The 20,811-nt window shown below is 34.2% G+C and overlaps 1 protein-coding gene and 1 long non-coding RNA gene across 3 annotated transcripts; one reads left to right on the forward strand and one right to left on the reverse strand.

Moving 5' to 3' along the window:
* The first annotated feature begins 11 nt into the window (after window positions 1-11).
* On the forward strand, window positions 12-16,815 carry LOC128683270 (nuclear receptor subfamily 2 group C member 1-like). The gene is made up of 8 exons (XM_053768707.2): window positions 12-64; window positions 6,840-6,975; window positions 8,049-8,164; window positions 12,773-13,222; window positions 13,300-13,446; window positions 13,638-14,027; window positions 14,108-14,254; window positions 14,579-16,815. Exons 2-8 carry the CDS (start codon window positions 6,851-6,853, stop codon window positions 14,812-14,814), a joined length of 1,611 nt encoding a protein of 536 aa, XP_053624682.1. The 5' UTR covers window positions 12-64; window positions 6,840-6,850; the 3' UTR covers window positions 14,815-16,815.
* Window positions 16,816-17,111: 296 nt separating this feature from the next.
* Window positions 17,112-20,329, reverse strand: LOC135310058 (uncharacterized). Of its 2 annotated transcripts, none has more exons than XR_010370345.1 (3): window positions 19,580-20,329; window positions 18,882-18,921; window positions 17,112-17,872 (listed from the first exon to the last, which is right to left on the reverse strand). It is a non-coding gene; the product is annotated as an uncharacterized LOC135310058 (long non-coding RNA). The 2 variants fall into 2 exon arrangements; XR_010370346.1 differs by having other exon boundaries at window positions 19,576-20,329.
* Between the last annotated feature and the right edge of the window lie 482 nt (window positions 20,330-20,811).

A 20,811-nucleotide genomic window follows, 5' to 3' on the forward strand; every position in this document is an offset into this window, starting at 1 on the left:
TTTTTGTGTGTCAGTTGTGGTGTAAAGTGATTACCGTGATTTGTGCTGGAGGAAACTATTAAAGGTGAGCAATTAATATTTTATCATATTATAAAAATGTAAATTTCGTTTTTCAAAACAATCTTGATTTTTGACAAAATAAATCTGGCAAAATAATGCAAAAAATAAACCATGTAAAAGATAACTTAAATCCGATATTATGGTAATAGAAAACACCTAATCAAATTTATAATTAAAGTAAAATAAGTGCAAGTCAATAAGTAATTATATTTTTATGAAGTCGACTTTACTGAGATAAAGTAAATATGAAAAATAAAACTGATATGGAAATACTGTAACTAAGTACCTAGTCACTAAGAAAATAATATAATTCATAATCAATACGGTAGGTACTCCTTTTCCACTGCGTTATACCTTGAATATTTCGATACCTTAAATGTTTATGATTGAAATATCTACTATTTAGATATTCCAATGTTTACAATAAAAAAAGATATACCTGAATTACTTTTTCCTGATATACCTGAATTTTGGGCATTATGAAAATCAGCGTTGCTACAAAAACAGACTATATTTAAAAAATATAAAATATACATAGTTAACATTATGGCTAAGGGTCTCATTCCGTAACGTAACGTTCTACTAGACGTGATATGTAAAAGTCATTTCAGATGCTTTTAGGCGACTTTAAATCTGTCCTCAGTGTTAATGTTTGATAAGATCTACGATATATAGAAAAATCATTAATATTATTAGAAGTAGATCGACTCAAGGACTATCTTGGCAATATTAATGAAGTGGTTTGCCATTGCCTTCTATAGGTTATCGGTAAGTTACGAACTGTACATGTCCTGTCCAGTTGCTAGTCCGTCCACCCGAAAATCTGTTCATTTGCGAATCTGTCCACTTGCTATCCCTCCATAGCTCTGAATAACTTTTATTAAGGCGACATTTCCATTTCTCCAATGCTTTAGCCGAATTCTCATGGTTCTTCGTCATATAACTTCATCAGATCTTTTTTTTGTACACCATAAATCCCATCAAACTAAAGTTCTATTTCTTTGTGATCAGTGAGTATGTGATAGTGTCGTAGAGCAATCGTGAAACTTTACTTTCGCATAACTTCGGAAATATATGACCTACAAGTTTCAAGTTTTGAGGTTCTGCTGAATACTTATAACTATAGACCATAATTTCAATGTTCTAAATCTATACAGAGGTTCTTAAAATATGAACACGAATATCTATATAAGATAGGATGATATATAAGAAAAGATGTTAAAGCTCTGATAGAATATAAGGGGAACCCCTTGTAGTTCCAAGTTATTTACTTCGAAATTAAAAAATTATATTAGAAAAGTTTGTAAGCAACGTTTGTATTAAATTAGGCAGTTTCAGAGCATGCCCAAACTACATCTGTCTCATTCGTCAATCCATCATTCTTCAACCTTATTACTTATCTTTCATTGGGGCCCGAGCTCAAATAAATAGACCTTTAAAATAAATGATAAAGCCTGACGTTAACCTGTTGTTTTAAGTTACTAATAAACACGTTTGCCACACGCCTCATCCTCAGCTTAGTTTTGGTAAATAACAACTTACGACACTGTAATAAGATACTCTTAAAATAAGTAAGTTACGAATACACGTCTGTACAAAATTGTTTTTAAAAAAACAATTTATTTAGTTGGTATGAACTCCCAAACATCCTAATCATATCCTTATACTATAAATACTCTAGTAAATTTGTTACCTCGTGTGTGTTACTCCAGCTTTAAAGTATCTCCTACAGAAATATGAATAGCTATGTATGTGCCCGGCATAAAACATTTGTGTCCGTTGTATTTTTTTTTAATTAAAAAAAACAATTTCTACTGGCGTAACGTTGTTCTAGCAAGAATATATAAATAAATAAATATATTAGGACCAATCACACAGATTGAACTAGCCCCAAAGTAAGTTCGAGACTTGTGTTATGGGATACTAATTCAACGATACTATATTTTATAACAAGTACATATATAGATAAACATCCAAGACCCGGGCCAATCAGAAAAAGATCATTTTCTATCATGACCCGACCGGGGATCGAACCCGGGACCTCTCGGTTCAGTGGCAAGAATCTTACCACTGCGCCATCGAGGTCGTCATCATCAAATATTATACACTGACTTATTTTATTATATGCACCAACTTTTGGTTCGCATCCGCACGTTTTGGGTTGTTGTATGTTGACGTCAAACTAATGATAGCGCCGTTTAGACTTTTAGTACTACAATTCAATAACGCATGTACCTACATTTTTGAATCTTATGGATATATAAGGCATCAAGAAGAATCGAATACAGTTTTCAGTGGACTTGTGCGTTTACTCGTGTATATTTAGTCTACATGCGTACCTGAAATGGTTTAAGAGAAACATGATTTGCAAAACGTTACTCCAGCAAAAAACTCAGTATCTCCATAACCTAAACACGCACAAATTACATATTTTCGCGGCACATACTTCCACACACATAAACTACCTGACCATGAACAATATTTCGCTCTCCGATTATTAGTTTAAAATTTTCTTGCTAGAACAACGTTACTCCAGCAGAAATCGTTTTTCCATTTTAAAAAACTACGGCAGGCACAAATGTTTTATGCCGGGCACGTACATAGCTAATTAGGCACTAATTATGGGTTCTATTCATATTTCTGTAGGAGATACTTTCCAGCTGGAGTAACGCACACTGTTAACTCTGCACGCCATTTACCTAATCTTCTGTATAAAGTCCTTACTTCAACAAAAAATTGTCTTCTATTGCTGTTGTCCATTATCAAAAGAAAATGCAAAGAACCAGGAAATTGGTTAAGTATATTATATTCTTGGTTAAGTTATTATATACTAGCTTTTTTCCGCAGCTACGGGAGCAATTATTTTTCCGGGATAAAATTAATTTACTAATGAATTCATTTTTCTTTACTTTAAACTAATTGTATGCAAAACTACAATATTGTTGGAGAAGTTGATAAAGCGCGGAGAGCTTAGAAACATACCAGCCAATTTATTTTCGCATTTGGCTTTCCAACCATCTTCAAAAATCTTCGCGTGATCTAGTTGCATTACTACAATCTATGAATAGTGAATACCTTAAATATATCTATTTTATCTAGATTATACATATTATGTCGTCCGTCTCGGCTTCGCTCGAGTAAAACCATAATAAATTATATACCTACACTTTTCTCTTGAATGACACTATCTATGAGTGAAAACCGTACAAAATCCGTCTGGTAGTTAGGTAGGTTTATTTATAGCGCTCATTATATATAGACAATGCGATTTAACTTGGAAACTTGCAAATCAATGTTATTTTCAACCGATTGAGCTGAAATTTTGTACACGTTTAATTTGATCATCAATGCATTATTATGATAAGCATGACCTGATGGTGCACCTAGAAATGGCTACCGACGAGGGAACTCTTGAACGGTTTACTACACAGACTTTTTTTTTTGTCAATCATTCAACGCATATTTACATTAATATTATAATATGTAAGGATATATCTATAAAATCCGTCCTTAACAAAACAAATTACATTCATATTTATAATAATGTTTATGCAGTTTTAATACTTCACACCTACAGTAATTACTTTATAAGTACAAATCTGTGCCGCTGCCACCCGATTGGGCGATAGGGTGTTCGGTTCAAATGTCATGCCACTGGCTGCCCTCTGGCAAAAGCCACGCAACCCCCGGGGTGGCTTCATAATAACACCATTTAACTATGCAGTCAATATATTTACTTGTAAATATTCCACACAACCGCCGTTATCCCCAGCCCTACGTAGGACCTTTACGTTTGATAGATAGACGCAGTTTTGTATCTACCCAAACCAATGCGTCTTACATTACGTTTCGAACCCTTAACACTACCCGTTTTGTACAAGATTGCTAGATCAGAAGCCCATCAAAACTGGGTAGTAATATATGGATATAAAAAATAACGTTATTTGTTAGTTAAATTCGTTAGATTTTATAATTTTACATCGCGAAGTAAATCGCGGGTGCTAGCGTAAAGGCGCATTATTGCGCACCTTATGTCAAAATTTGTCCAACAATCGTTGCTGTTGGTGATGTCAGTTTTATAGTATGGGCCTCATAAAAAAGAAAATGGTGTTGTTTTATGTACGAGTATATGTATTTCAGTACATATATAAAAAGAATATTTCCTCAGTCATATCAAATTCCCTGATTTTAGAAACGAGAACAAGTAGTTACCTAAAATGCGGCGTTCTTTTCAAAACGGGACAGAATTACAAAATACATTTTATCTCATGACATATTGTGCTCAGAGTAAATCGGAGTTGTTTGTTATGTTGACTAGGTATCACACAATAATTTTAAACTAATTATTCGTTAGCTCAATTATTCTAAACATAATTTCATTGACTTATAGTACTATAATTAAAAGGTATGTCGTAACAGATATCCTAGCTAATTAGCGATTGGGCACCCTTGCCTTTAGCCGACAGCGCACATACGGTGTAATTGTATTACGCACCACGCCGCTATTACGGCAACATGTCCGCGTTTACCGACTGTCATTAATGATCGATACGATAACAATCGAGAATTGAAGGCGGTATGATACAAATGTGCCTTTTTTGTAAAGTATAAATGTTCTTTAGGCCAAGTCATGGATGGTTTAGAATTTCTGCCCGATATTATTGAGTGGAATGCTTAAATATATTTTACATCTCTCATATTCGGTTAGTAGGTCCTTATTAACCCCAAATGGGGCTTGTAGGTGACCAATTAGCGCTCTTAGGTCATAATGTAGCTAGAGAAACATCATACTGGGAATAGACATCATACATTCAGCCCAATGACCCAAGAGGTTTCGCTATTCAGCCCTGTCTTCGTATTCGAATAGTCATCAATTTTAAATACCTAGGTATCGAATGGCGAAGGTCAAATTCGTTCTAGAAAAAAAAACATAAAGTTCTTTATCTACCTACTTGGTTTTTTTAATGAAAAAAGGCGGGAGTAGGAAACTTATAAATTAATCTAGGTAACAAAATGTTTTATTCTTGTAATGCCGGGTTTTTTTTTCTACTTACCTCACAATCGAGATGTAAAGCAGAGTAGTTCGGGTGTAAGCATCAATTGCACCCTCGAACTATAGCTACTAACTAAATACTGCAATTGATGCCTTACAGCCCTTGGCTACAATCTACTATTATTCAATACCTATCCTATCTTTTTTGCTTATTTTTTACTCAGTCGAATTCCGAATCAGAACGCAGGGTTTATCTGGTTTTTTTTTCTTAAACGTCTTCGACATCCATAGTTGTCAGGTCCACAGGTCGGATTATTGTTCTATTATTATATTTTTGCTACATGAATTATTAATAATAATATTTACATGTATTTACAACTTGTACACATAACCGAATTACATGACATATGCGCGGTTTCGTGCAAATACCTACCATATATAAATAAGTTACGTTCACTAATAGCGACTTCAAGTGGTAGTCACCCCCAACATGAGTCCGTGGGAATCGCAACATCGGTTGCCGCAAAACAAAGAATGTCATTCCTACTGCTTTACAGGAGCGGTAAATTATAAAATCAGTAACTGCCTAGTTGTATCCTGAATCTATGATTATACCAGTCAATCGCAGTGTAAAATTGTAAGTTATGACAGAGAAATTACTGACTGATTGCCGCGATTGAATCAACTGATAACACAAACATTAATGCAATGCACACGGATTTATAGACGTAGCATTAATGATTTTATAGTTTTGTTTGGCGCGGTATCGTACTTAATAATTATAAATGACAAAATTATGGACATATGTAGGTATTTTATATTTATTATTAAAGCTAGTTTTTAGATTTTGCCCGTACTGAACAGATGATTAATATTACATGTATTATGTATCTGTCTATGTGGGTGAAGTACCCATTGACATATTTGTAGACCTACCTGCTAATAATCAAAGAATCAACTTCCTTTTCCTACATTTATGAAAATAAGCTATATTAATAAAATAACAAAGTCAAAATTAGAACATTAGTCACGCTAAATCAAATCCCCATCCACATGTCGACACGTGGCCACATATTATAAAACGGGCGCAGGAAGTCATTTTTCCATATTTTATACGTAAGAATTCGCGTCCTCGCCAATTTGAATAATCAATCGATTATTAATGCCACCGCCGATGACGCGACGATATCCTTTCAATTTCCACGTCAAGGGTGCTCGCGGCCCACGGATAAATTGATTGAGCCATTGTGCAAAAACATTCTCTATGCGCATATTTTTATACACAAACAACAAACAACCTTTAACAAGCCCATTATTTCATTATAGGTAATGAAGTGATTGCATGTTTCAGTGCACAATTTTTAGTTTACCATGAATTTGCCAAGAGTATGAAATACATGTTATGCCCAGGTCCAAACGATTAGGTAGGTTTGTATTAAGGTTTCTTTTCGCAAAATATTACATGATTTGAATACAAATACAATGACTTCAGTCACTTGCGCTCAACTACAATTGATAGATGCTTTTTCTTTAATTTTACGCATAACACAAATTTTAAATTCAATAATAGCTCTTGTCACGGCGGTGACTACCTACGTTCAGGAAACCCACTAGATGGTTTACCTAACTACTATGCTTTGTAAAAAAAAGTAAATTTTGAACGTCTGCCGATTCAAGGCTTCTTGATTTAGCATCAATTGAATTCCTATATTGAAATCGAAGTACATTACATACTTACCATATTTCTATATACTCCGAAAACGAGCTCATTAATTACTGATTAAAGACAAGAAGACAATGGAGGGCTGCGGGAGCAAGCCTGAGTCACTGTGCCGCGTGTGCGGAGACAAGGCCTCAGGCAAGCACTACGGGGTGCCGTCCTGCGACGGCTGCCGAGGTTTCTTCAAGAGGAGCATCCGCCGGTGAGTTACAATATCACATGGCTTTTGAAGTAAATTACCACCGCTCTGCACTAGTAGCAGAGGAAAGGCAAAGCTTCTAAGGATCGTGCAAAACCGTTACCTATTTTTGTTGGTCAGGCAAAGAAGTTTTCAATAAAATAATATTACTTACACTTTATTTCAGAAAAACATTTTTTTACCATGGTTTTTGACTATGTATTATGACAGCTGTTGCATACCCTCAGCTTGTCTACAAACCGAACACAAGGTGTAAACAAGTTATATCCAGTAGTGGCGCGTACGCAACACAGCGGCTAATATAATAGATACGCATACATTCGCTACAATTGTAATAGTGTACTTAAACGCAGTTGTATGAAGCTTTGCCTCTGATTTTCCGCTACTCCATGAATAAGAAAGTCGTAGATATTTCGTAGACAGATTACTACTTCGAGTAGCTAGCGTTACGATGCTACCCGCGCATATAATGAAACAATTCATTATATGTATCATTTCTGTGTTTTATTTTGTCAATGTATATATTTGTAATGAGTACCTATTTCTAGAGCCTAGAGAGTTTGTCAAAACGTACAGCAAGATACGTCAATAACGAACAAGAAGAAAAGACTAACAGTTTTTCGCAGCTCTGTCCGCGAAAAAATTTGTTAAATGCAATTGTCATGCTTTAACATTTCTAGTCTCTGGGGGTGAAATTAAAAAAGTAACCTAGGTTCAAACCTATGCGAATTAATCAAAATTTACACGCACAAAATGTAAGGCTGTTGTGTTACCCGCGATATATTTTTTTAAATCCTTACGTTTTATTTATATGTACTGTCGCGCGATCTACATTATACAACGCATTGACTTTTTGATCAAATCCTACGGGAATGGCGTACTTTCAAAGACAAAAGTTATTTAATTACAAAAACATGCGTTTGAGCGTGATGAAACTTTGATGGCATAAAAACAACATGAAAAAGCTAACAGTACCTACCTACACTCGAAACTTCAATTATGTTTCCCCATGGAATTAGTAGGTATTATACATACAATATGTGTATTTGTCACTTAACAATTTTTCACATCGACAGCAATTTGGACTATGTGTGTAAGGAAAGCGGCCGGTGTGTGGTGGACGTCACTCGTCGTAACCAGTGCCAGGCGTGCCGCTTCTCAAAGTGCTTGAGCGTTAACATGAAAAAAGACGGTAACTATTCTGTTCTTTGTCATATTATTTTCTTATTCTGTATAGACTTTGTATTATTTTTTTTAGGACAAATCACACAGCCCTAAAGTAAATTCGAGACTTGTGTTATGGCATAGTAACTCAACGTTACTATATTTTATAACAAATACATCAATCAATACATATAATAAAACCGTAGAAAAAAATCCTGTACATTGAATATATTTACATGAAAACAAAATTAGGCGATAGAGTCATAGTAACAGAGAAAGAATTTTAAAAAGATCTCTGTCTGTTTGTTTGTCTGTTTATTCGAACACGTAACTTCGGAACTACTGGTCGGATTTGAATGAAACTTTTTGTTATATAGCTATGAAGCCTGGACAAAATATATCGTATAAATGATTTTGAAAACCGGAAAACCTGAAGGAGAACAATGGTGGTAAAGGTAAACTGTAGGAAATATAGAAATGACGCCGTAACAAAATTTTTTATACATAAAAAGAATTTCCTGTTTATGTATAAAAATCAAAGATCTGAAACACCTGAAGGAGAGTTATAATGATCCAGCTAAATTATAGGAAATATATATTTCAGTCGTATGAATATCTTCTGTACAGGTATCATTACGAATTGTCTGTACAGATAAATTTCTCTATACAGATGTACATATATATTTTGACTCATGACTAAAAATTGTTCGGCCTCGCGAAGTCGCGAGCATCAGCTAGTATATAAATAAACACTCAAGACCCGGGCCAATCAGAAAAAGTTAATTTTCCATCATGACCCGACCGGGAATCGAACCCGGGACCTCTCGGTTCAGGGGGCAAGTACTTTACCGAGTTGGTCTTGTGGTCAGCGTCCACGAAGAAACTATGTCTTCCACTATGTTATTCACTTAATTATATTTAATTTTAATAAATATATGGATCATAGCATGAACAAATATATCACATAGATTGAGTTAGCGCGGCAAGTCAAGATGGAAAATGATCTTTTACGAATTAACCTGGGATTTGGATGTTCCCTTCCAGAAGTCGCCAAATCGATTGTGTGGTATATAAAATATAATGTATTAATTATGTTAACGAATATAGTAAGTTTCAGATTGGGTTATGGAGATCAATTCAAAGAAACCACATTTTATAACGTGTATGTATCTAGTTAGACATCCAAGCCCCAGGTCAAACTAAAAATATCATTTTCCATCGTGACCTGACCGGGGATCGAGCGGACCCGGGACCGGGTATTGAAATAAATTTATATATATATAAATTTATATAATATATTAGAAATGCTAAAATAAATTTATTTGTTACCTCCTCACACAATATCCAGATATCCATCCAAAAGTAATGCGGATAAGATAAATCCTACGTTCGCGATCTAACCCAAAAACTATTTATTAGTACTAAAATGATGAAATTTGATATTGGTATGGACATTAATCATAAAGTGGTCAAATAAAATCTTTTAAAAAACATACCTCTTCACGTGAAGAGAGATGTTTTTTCACTTTTCTCTACCAACGAAACGATTGTTGGTAGGAATTCACTCATATATAACGAAATTATAATGAAAACCGTGACATCTAATTTGGCTTTAGTTTACGAGTAATAATCGACCAACTCTTTAAAACCAACATATATTTACACTTCTAATTATCTTTTATATTACTATAGTTTTGTTTACTTTATTTATAACTTTGAATAAGTTTAAATTAAACTTACATTAACAAATAATAATAATATCTGTTTAACAAAAAAATACTTTAGTTATCTATATTCTATCTATATAAAAGCGAAAAACACTAATCACGTATGGGGTATCATTTGATACGTCTTTGAAATTGAATTATGTGTGTCCTAAAATATTTTTTTATTTCGTATTCTGTTTGTGGATTGTACGTTACTTTTAACTTGTTCAACATTCTTACTCGGTTGAGCACATGACTCGGGCAAAATTTGTAGAAATCGCAATAAAAATCGGAAGGGTTGAAGGGTGGACACGTAAAATAAATTGTATGAAATATAATGATTTTCATAATTCTATAAACTCATCATCACTGTAATGTAGACTTTACACAGTCGACTTTAAAAATCGATTTAAATTTTATTTCATATGTTGGTGTTATCCCGAATCATAGTCATAACGTCTTATTGATGTTATGACATCTTATTTCAACGTGGCCATGCTGTCAGCCTTTTGAGCACGCTACCTCAAAGTAACGAATTGCAGAGCTGGCATTTTTGTAAATATAGGTAAATCATTCTTTTTAAAATAATTTGTTTATATTAGTTTTAATTTCTTTAGTTGATTAATAAAAAAAATATATAGTTAGATTTGTTTGAAGGCAATAAAAGGTATGATTCGGTGAGGTGTGCATCTGAATCTAAAGTAAATATAAATCTCTATTAAATAGTGTATAAAAACATGTGCAGGTCTGCAGGACATACCTTAGGTACCCTGACACGCAATTGAAATTGTTATATCTATTTATGATTGTAAGTAAAAATAAACATACAAATTAAATGGTTATGTTTAATTTATTTATTCAATGACTGAATAAGATATCGTTTTGAAAAATGACAAGTCATGTGACAATGAAACCGCCATATTTATGAAAAATAGAATGTGCACGCCATGGCAATCAATCGCAACACGGCCGAGCACTTGTCTCAATAAAGTATTTATCCAGGCGTCCTCGTTCGCAGCATGTATTTTCCATTAGGAAACATCTCGAGTATTTGCGGTAGACAAGTGTCAGTAAGTGGTGAGTGAGAAAGAATGAGGGGGATGCTCGCGGGTATTGCCCCCTTGCCCCTCCCCCGCTGGCATACCCCGTATGCGGACTCAGGTCTTAAATCTCGCGAAAACTAAGGAACACACTTAATATTATGTTCTATAGTGAGGAGAAATTAAATAGAATGATTTATGGAAGTGAAAAGATCTATCCAAGTAGGTCTTCAATGAAAATTTCAATAAGATAACAATATGACGTACGTATACAACATATCTATTAATACACATAACTAAAACTTTATTTCATAAAATCTCTTTTTAGCTCGTTAGTATAGAAAATCACACGGTTGAAGTTACAAACTCGAGAGTTATTACAAAGTAAAAAATCTTGACTCTCAAAGTTAGGGTGCCAGCAAATAAACATTTGGGTAGTGCTGCTGTCAACGACACCCGGTGTTCGCACCCGACTTTATTTACATATCAAATTGATCGCGCCTCATCGCCCAGCCGACTCATACTTTTCTTTAAGTGATTGTGTCATCCTGAACACTTGTAATTTTAACCGACAGTCGACAACGTCGGTTAAAAAACTCACCACATCTAGATTCACATACATACGTCGGTCGGAATCTATATAAGCACTAGTATTTTGAATACCTTGTACAGTAAGCACAGTAAGCATCGAAATAATAATACTACAAATGACATTTTAAAACGGATATAAGTCATACTTTGATTTTTCATAAAATATTCATTTAGAACGAACTCTGTAGCCTGGTCTGGTCATCAAGCCGGACTCCTGCTCCCGGTGATCCCGGGTTCGAACCCAGATCAGGTCAAGATAGGACATTATATTTTTGATATTAACCTGAGTCTTAGATGTTTATCTAAAGGTATATCCTACTAATATTATAAATGCGAAAGTTTGTGAGGTATTTGTATGTTTGTCACTCTTTCACGATCTCCTACCATCAATTGAAAGCAAAACTATTTGAAGAAAATTTATACAGATGGTGTCTTCACACAAACACAAACTATTATTTAACCTAAGGTTAAACAACAACCGACAACTTTGCCACTCCACACATGATCTCCTAATTTTTATTTTACTGTTTTTTATTATTTTATTCATAATTTTGAATTTTGTTATAATAATTCGTATGGCATTTAAATTTTATTTGTAAAACATGTACGTGATTTGTGATCTTCAAGTGTCTGAATTATACTTCTATTTCGATGAATAAGAATTGTAATTATGAAGTCATGGGAATCGAGTGTGTCATGCTCACTCAAATGGTCAATCTGGTGGTGGCGTCGTGGGCCGGGTCGTGAGGTTCCCTCTATTATGGTTGAGCTACGCGATGGCTGTCCCATGCGTCAACTCGTGAACGGGTGCTGCCACAGGGAACTGGTCATCTCGTTTCTCATATATTTTCATGTAAGTTAATTGTGTTTCACATCGATATATATATATATATATATATATATATATATATATATATATATATATATATATTATAATCAGCACTCGGATCACAATCATAACCTGTTTTGATATACCTTTTGACTATGTACATTATGTACTTTTATATATTATTAGAAAGGAAAAAAAAATTGTAAGAAACAATAATGGTAAGCCGATCTGGCATGATAGGGACCAACACTGTTCAAATGAGTTTCTTTCGGCATTTCTTCTCAGCAGTGGTCGTTCCAAAATGCCAGTAGTTTCTAGCTTGTGAGAAATAACTATAACTTTAAAGATTGACGAGAAAAAGTGCCTGTGAAGGTCTAATTTCAGAATAAATGATTTGAATTTTGAATTAGAATTTGAGTTAAATAATAGTCTGTGTTTCTTACACAATTAATTTGATCATTCGTTTGCAGCGGTGCAGCACGAACGGGCACCACGACCCGTCATCGCTTCACATCATCAATTAGCGTTACAGAAACTAGGATACGGAGTCAATAGACAAAGCATCTTCCCACCATCAACTCACCTGCCTTTCCCAGCTTTTCATCCATTTTCTACTTATAATAATATGTCTTCTCATCACGAAACGTTTCAAACTTCACATGCGACTTTTCTACCAAGCTCTTATCAAGACCTTCCGTTGTCAAGACTTCCCGAAACGGTTCTAGAAATGCCACAACTTAACCCCATCCTAGGCTCTCAAATCGGATCTCTTAGTTCGCTCAACCCGTTCAAGATTCCGCTGTTTTCGACTTCCTTGCATTACCCCGCTCCGCATCTAAGCTATTTCCCGTCAAACATTTTCTATCCGCCTGCACCTGCAACGTCAAGCGAAAATTCCAATGCAAGTGCGGAACCAACGAGTAAGTAAATATCTTTGTTGGGACATGTTTATTTGGTAGAATTTTGATATTAATGAGATTTTTTTACCATTTTCAAGAACCAGTGCAAGATATAAAAATGCCCGTGTATTCGTTGACTCCCAATGAAAGATCAAACTCGCAGCCACCAGACAAAGTCAAAGAAGATGAGGTATCAAGTTCTGAAGAGGCTTTTAAGGCAGATCCTGTCGATCAGAATAATGAGGGTAATTTAGAATAATAAATAATAATTGCAATTTTATTTATATGAGACATTATGCCCAGCGAATTACATCATAGATATCCTAAAAACGCAAGCCTTTACACATCTTACAAAGCGGCTGTATCGCGAAATCATTAAATATTTGTTCGTTAAACTTTGCATATTGTTCTATTTTAGTTTTTATGCTTGTTTTAGATACGAGACGTTCTCCGAATAGTTTTGAACCTCCGATTCATATAGTATCAAGGAATGTACCTCTTCTGCACATATCTAATCAAAATGATGCTGCTTCAGAAAAAATACAAACTTATAATAAAATAATTCGGAATGCAGAAAGTACAAAGCTATGTGATGAGGTCGCACTTGAGTCGAGGTCGTGCAAATCTGTATGTGACAGCTGGATGATGCCCAGGGAGGAGTGCTACAACCCCGCGGCTAAAGTTTTAGTAACATCTATAAAATGGCTTCACAGCGTATCATCTTTTGCCAATTTGAAAAGTACGGAACAAAAGACTTTATTGCTAAATAATTGGAAAGAATTATTTATTCTTAGTGCTGCTCAGTGTTCATTTTGTTTTGAAGAAGGTAATTTTACATCGGTTTTTACGAGTGAGGTATTCACTTAAACATAATTATCTCGAAATATTTTGTGTTTTATGTTACAGATCACGTGCCATCACAAATTTGTTTGAACCGTCCGCAAATCAAAAAGGAAATCAAAACACTTAAACTCATTCTAGAACGAATATCGGCGTGTGGATTAGACAAATCTGAATATGATTGGTTGAAATCCACATTGTTGTTTCGAATAGGTACTTATTTGTGTTACATATTGTTGTAGATGAATTCACTGAATGCCCACAAATTTATAACGCACGCAAACCCTATTTATTTTCAAGGAGAATATTAACATTATGGTAGCTAAAGCAGGAAGCCAAATAAGTACCCACCAGTTGAAACAATTACCTAATTATTGTTCTGTGGTGTTCTTACAAACTATTGCTACAAGTAAATTGCAATATTACATTTATTTGCACAAACCGAACTAGTGTAGTAGGTAGTAGCTCTATTCACCGGACTTCCGATCAAATTATTTCTATAAGAGGTATTTCACTTAAATTTGATTTTTTTCGCAGACGTTGCGGACATTTCGCCACATATAGAAATGCTTCAAGACCAGGCGCTGCTGTCGCTTCAGAAACACTGCGCGGCCAAGGATCCCTCCCGAATGGGTCGGATCATGCTGCTGCTGATAAGCACCTGCTCCTCCATCAGCCAAGGGCTTCTAGAACACATCCTCTTCCCTTCGGCGTCCGTGGAAGAAATAAATACGATACTAAGCCGTATATTATCTTATACAAACACAGTGTAATCACGCGCTGCTAACTATAATAATTCAAGTCTTTAATCGTATTGTGTTTCTTTTACTTACTATAAAGCTTTACTTACGTTGTTATACGGACATTGATCTGATTTAATAAAGACTGCAAATTAAATTTAATCATAGCTTTAAGTAGGTACTTTTGGGGTTCTTTATTATTAGTAGGTACCTCCATCCAAGTAAGTATATCTGACCTAAGATTAAAATTGTATGTAGTTTAGTGTTTAGTTTCTCAAATACCTATTTGAAGTCTATAATCGTACAAAATTGATTTTCTAGTGTAACCACAGTGTTTCCTAAATGCTAGACTTCGCTAGTCACCTTTTTTGGTAAGGAGTCAAAACTATTAGATAAATTTAATGACATACAGAAGATGCTAATCAGAATGAAAAAGTATACTTTCTATATTTTAGCGGAACTGTTATGACTCTTCTTCAGGTGTTCCAGATCTTCGATTTTTATACCTCAACAGAAAATGCTCATTAGACTGAACAACTTTTATTAGAGCGTCATTTCTATGTTTCCTATAGTTTAGCCGTACCATAATTGTTCTCCATCAGGTGTTCCAGTTTTCAAAATCCCCTACCTTATATGTTGCCCAGGCTTGATAGCTATATAACAAAAAAGTTTCATTCTTAGTTCAGAAGATTAGCGTGTACAAACAGACAGACATACAAACAAACAATGTTTTTGACACCAGTGTTAGCTTTAGCAGTGCTCACTCGATACGGTGATGATTATAGAAAATTATATGATATCGATCTCAGTTTGAGAATTGTTTACAGAAAGAAAATATTCAACTCCCAACTAACATTATTTCTCTTCTGTCTATAAATACCTAGTTCAATAATTAACAAAATAATTTGTGGTTATTTAAATTATAATAATTTATCATTGTAGTAGTGGTATCTAGTTAGCTTATGTGTAGTTTATTTATATTTATTTTTAAAAACACTCTCCTGATGATTTTTCACTTAAAATAGCTTTATTTCGTGATAATATAGCTAGTTTCCTACGCTTTATTCACCAAACTAAATACTCCTACCTTAGTAAAGCAATACATAAAAAAAATACTTTGTATTAATTTTAATATTTGCTATATTTATGTGGTAATTTTAATTCTCGCTAAGTGATGTTATGTTACTTATTAAAATTGTGAGGTGGCGCTAATGCGCCGGAGTAATCGACAAAAGAATTCGCTAGTCGTACTTTTCTAAACTTAGTAACAATGCACTACTTTGGTGCTTCCTCCACCGTCTGCTATAATCATTATTGTTACGTAAGGATATGGAATACACGACTAGTCGAATTCTGGTATAATACAAAACAGCTGCAATTTAAATATTTACGATTCGTGAAAATGTCGCAAGCGCGATTTAGATGTTCATCAACTATTGTCAATACAGCAGTTTGTTTTTTATTTTTTATTGTATATATCATTAGAATACGCATAATGAAGCAAAAATGTCAATGAAAAATTAAAATATGTACAAAAATGAAAAAGTTATGGATCTTTTAAATTCCGCCTCGAATATACATTTCCGTTGCGTTTGTCGTCGCTTAATCATTCTGCTTCTACCGTAACTAGTTTGTAGATTATTGTGTGTTAGTAGATGGCGCCATTAATGAAACAAAGTACGAGTAGGTATGTAACTATACACTAAACTAAAGTTGAATATTCTAAACAAACAATTTAAAATAGCTCTGCTCGGATGAAAATATTGAAATTGATTTTTGAAATTAATAACTATTTGTAAATTGGACTAAACTACACACTACGTGTAGTTTTTATTAACCAACAAAATAGTTACCTATGAGATTTATAAGTAGATATTTTATAAATACACCACACGCCTTTTATTGCGTGTAGTGTGGATCAGCCTTAGAATAGGACCGCTCCACATCCTCCCGTTGATGTCGTACTAGATACAGCCTGCTGTTAAGCAACAATAGCATTTCCAAAGAGCTTATTTAGCTTGTAATGGAAATGGGTAACTTGACTTGCTGTTGACATTCTTCTATAGTACCCACACGAAGTGGTAACAGAAATGGTGAGATATCATAGTGTATTGATAACAGAATGGTGAGATTTGACAAATCTACCTAGGTACCTAGGTTATATTTCTGACAGAAAATATAAGCGTTGGGCCCATAGATAAAAGAAATAATATGGTTGAACCGTTGAAAGTTAGAACAAATGACAAACTGTGTAAATTGGTACTTTAAGATTTTATTGTTAGCTGTGCAATATAAATACAATACATTAAGTATTCTTAAAACAAAGTTTTATCTCTTATTTAACAAAAATCCTTGCCTTCAATACATGTAAATACAAAACAGTACATAACCTATGTAAGAAATTTTGTAGGTACTTATATAATTACATAATTAAAAAATGTATAAGTAGTATTATTTGTCTTAGGAGTTTTAATATATTTCAATAGGGTAAAGGTACATATTTTGTTTACGTAATACCCTAATACAGATGGTACTTACTATTGAGGAGTGATATTCTTGTCTTATCAATTTACACAATATTGAGATCAAATTCAAACTATTTTGATTACGACCGTATATATACTTTTTCTAAAACCATTAACAACGGGGAGCAACATTATGAAGATAAATAACCAGTAACATATATCCGCCAATAAAATTAAGGTACCTAATACGATCGCTTGAGATAAAAATGCTGATATCGCTATAGATAATATAAGAATTACATCTACAACAAAATAAACTAACATACCCCATAAATAAGTAATAATCTGTTCTTCAGTAAATGTGAAACTAGATACTAGTAGAACAACATGTAATATCAGTACATAAACACCAAGAACTAGGTACCCGGTTACTACTATATTTGCAACGGAACTATCTATACCCTGATCAGTTAAAAGTTTTTTTCCAAAGAAATATTGCAATACATATATAATGCTTACTCCTATACCTAGGAAAGAGATGACGATAGTACCTGCTCTTAATAATATACAGAAGCAACAGACTTTCGCAGCGGGAAATTTATTGAAGATAGTTCTTGTTATTTTCACTGGAACAAAAAGCTATTTTTTATCCTCTTGTTCCATCGATGTTATCTTGTTCTTTCGTGAATATTACTTAATCGTAATTAGTGGATTTTCTTTGTAGGTACTTCTATAACTAAATATAGGTAGTATAGTAGCATGAGAAACAGAACTCGATATTTATACAGCTAGTTAATCTGACTGTAATCCACTCTGGTGTTCCACGGGTCAGAAAGGAATACGTATGTTACCTACCAAGGTAACTATGACAGTAATGTATTCTTTTGATATATCACGAAAATGTAGGTACTTACCTTAAACATAACCATCGAATAGAACTAGCGTAATTATTTATTAGGTACAGTCAACAGCATGTCAACCTACCCAAATTCATTGCAAACTCACCGCAATCACCGCCGCCCTGCCTTAGACTCATGCAGGGTAACTTGGTGTGCTGTTGACTGTACATACTTTAATTAAAGATAATCCCTGAATGAAAAACCATTAGAACCTAAATACCTATTGTGAAAAAAATATCCAATTTGAAGGTTTAGTATTATTCGTAGGTATGCGAAAAATCTTTTTACTTTAAAAATTGAAAAAAACAATTTTCCTAGATATAGAGATTAGCTAGATCAATTGTAGGTCGAATTGAAATACTATATACAATGTTTGTGAGGATGTATATTTGTTACTCTTTCAGGTAAAAACTACTGGACGGATTGTTATGAAATTTGGTACACGGGTAAAATTTAACCTGATAATAACATATACATTAGGTAAGTACTTTTATCCCGAAATTCCCACGGGGTCGAAGCCCAAGGGCGCGGTTAGTAAGTAATAAAAGGTACTCGTATAAGTACCTATACTTACCTTTATTATGTACCTACTGCTATTCATAACAACGCACTATGTTTTATCTCTTACAGCCAATCGCAAATATTGTAAAATGTAATAATGACAAATTTTTTTTAGCATAAAACCTACATACCTATGCTTTAACTTTTTATGAACAACGGTTAATTTTCAACTTACTGTAATTTGTTACATGCGGTTGCGATTGCTCAGGCGGTTTCTGCAAAATAGGTATGGGGTTTTGATAACAAGAATCGAAGTTCTCGAAAATATGTATAGTACCTACGGAGAAGGGCATAGGCTATCCTTAATCCCAAAGAAAAAATGATTATACTGTTCCAGTAGTAATTACACTGAGGCAAGCCGCGGGCGGACGGAAGTTCCATAGTTACGATAAGTACATACAATATGCGATGCTACCTAATCGTAACCGGTAAAAGTTTGATTGATTAGACTATAGATTCTCTGATAATACGTTAGACTGCGAATGCGACGTAGTTGTGGCTAATGGTCATTAGTAGGTACATATACTTATGGTATACAGTATACACTACTGGAGGTTGTGAGTTCGATTCCTATTATATTTGACGTTCCCAGTACGAGTAAATATTTGTACCTACTTGTATTTGTTCCTGTTTCTCGATTAGCTAGCTAGGCAGATTGCTCATTAAGTAAAAGTTCGTTTCGCTTTGTTGGACGTTTTGCTACTTAGACTTTCTGATCGGGAGGGCTGTGTTTGTGTTCACCGGTCCCACGATACAATTTACATTATTTAGTGTTGGACCATTGAGTATTGTGTTTGTAAATGTAGGTATGTACCTAACAACGAATGACCTACTTACTACGGTGTTAAGTAGTGCTTAAAAATACGTACTTACTGTGGGGGCCATGTCGCAGGTATGTAGTTTTATATGAAAAAAATATTTACTCCTAATATGGAACTTTCATTCATCGGAAAGATCATTTAAAGATGGTAAAAACCACAGACTTATATGTACGTAGGAAAGACATTATCCCCAAAATGTTCTGGAACTAAGTACTATAGCTTCGTTAAACGTAATTTGAAGTTTACGAAATCAAATCACAAATAATAAATGTGAGTAAACACAAGCTAAAACGTTAGGTACTTATGCTTATTTTAATATATCAATGGCCATTGAATGAAATGAGATATTTTTCTTGAATATTTGTCAATCAGTTTGACACGAAACCATCGTCGCGTCGAAGGTCGAAAGTGTAGGTACACCACTATCAAGGATGTAAAGGTGACTTTGTATGTTTGAAGCGGGTAATCTCCTAAACTACCGAACCGATTTCAAAAATTCTTTCATAATTAGAAAGGTATATTTTCCAAGATTGCTATAGGCTATATTTTATCTCAAATTTCCCATGAGAGCGAAGCCCCGGGCAACATCTAGTACAAAATAAAACATTTTTTGGAAGCGGTACGGCGGCAGTGATCATGATCAACCAAGTAAACTAAACGTCAATGTCAAACGTCACCAAGTGTCAAGATAAGGAACTGGTAGGGATGTAGGCTGTCGATAATTTCATTATCGACTGCCTAGCATAGCCTTCGAAGCGATAGCCTTCGAAGCGGTGCTGGGGTGTAATGGTTTAGCCCGCGACCGAAAGTTCCAGGTTCGAAAAGTAATCATATCATATGATTATGACTTACGTACAGTATTTTTCATCAACTACCACTTACAAGGATATCATTGTGAGGATACCTGCACACTTGGTGATAATCAACGTGTAAAATTGAGAAGTTAATGGCCAACCACTTCATTAAATAGATACTAATTTTATTTACACACTAATATAATATGTATATGCATATACACGAATATGTATATACACGAAATAGGTATGCCAAACCATACGTATACTACGAAATGTCGCGTACCCTTTTATTTTTATAGCAAACAAAAGATATAGCAATGTACATCTCAGCAAGAATCTTGAATAATACTGTAAAAACACTTCACAAATTCGCCATAATCAAAATAAAGTAATCAGAGGTTATCATGAGGAAAGCCCAAAACCAATTAAAACAAGACTAATTTCATTACAAGCAATTAATTTTATCTATATATTTCTTTCTATCGAT

The sequence above is a fragment of the Plodia interpunctella genome, chromosome Z, assembly GCF_027563975.2.
Source record: "Plodia interpunctella isolate USDA-ARS_2022_Savannah chromosome Z, ilPloInte3.2, whole genome shotgun sequence".
NCBI lineage: Eukaryota > Metazoa > Arthropoda > Insecta > Lepidoptera > Pyralidae > Plodia > Plodia interpunctella.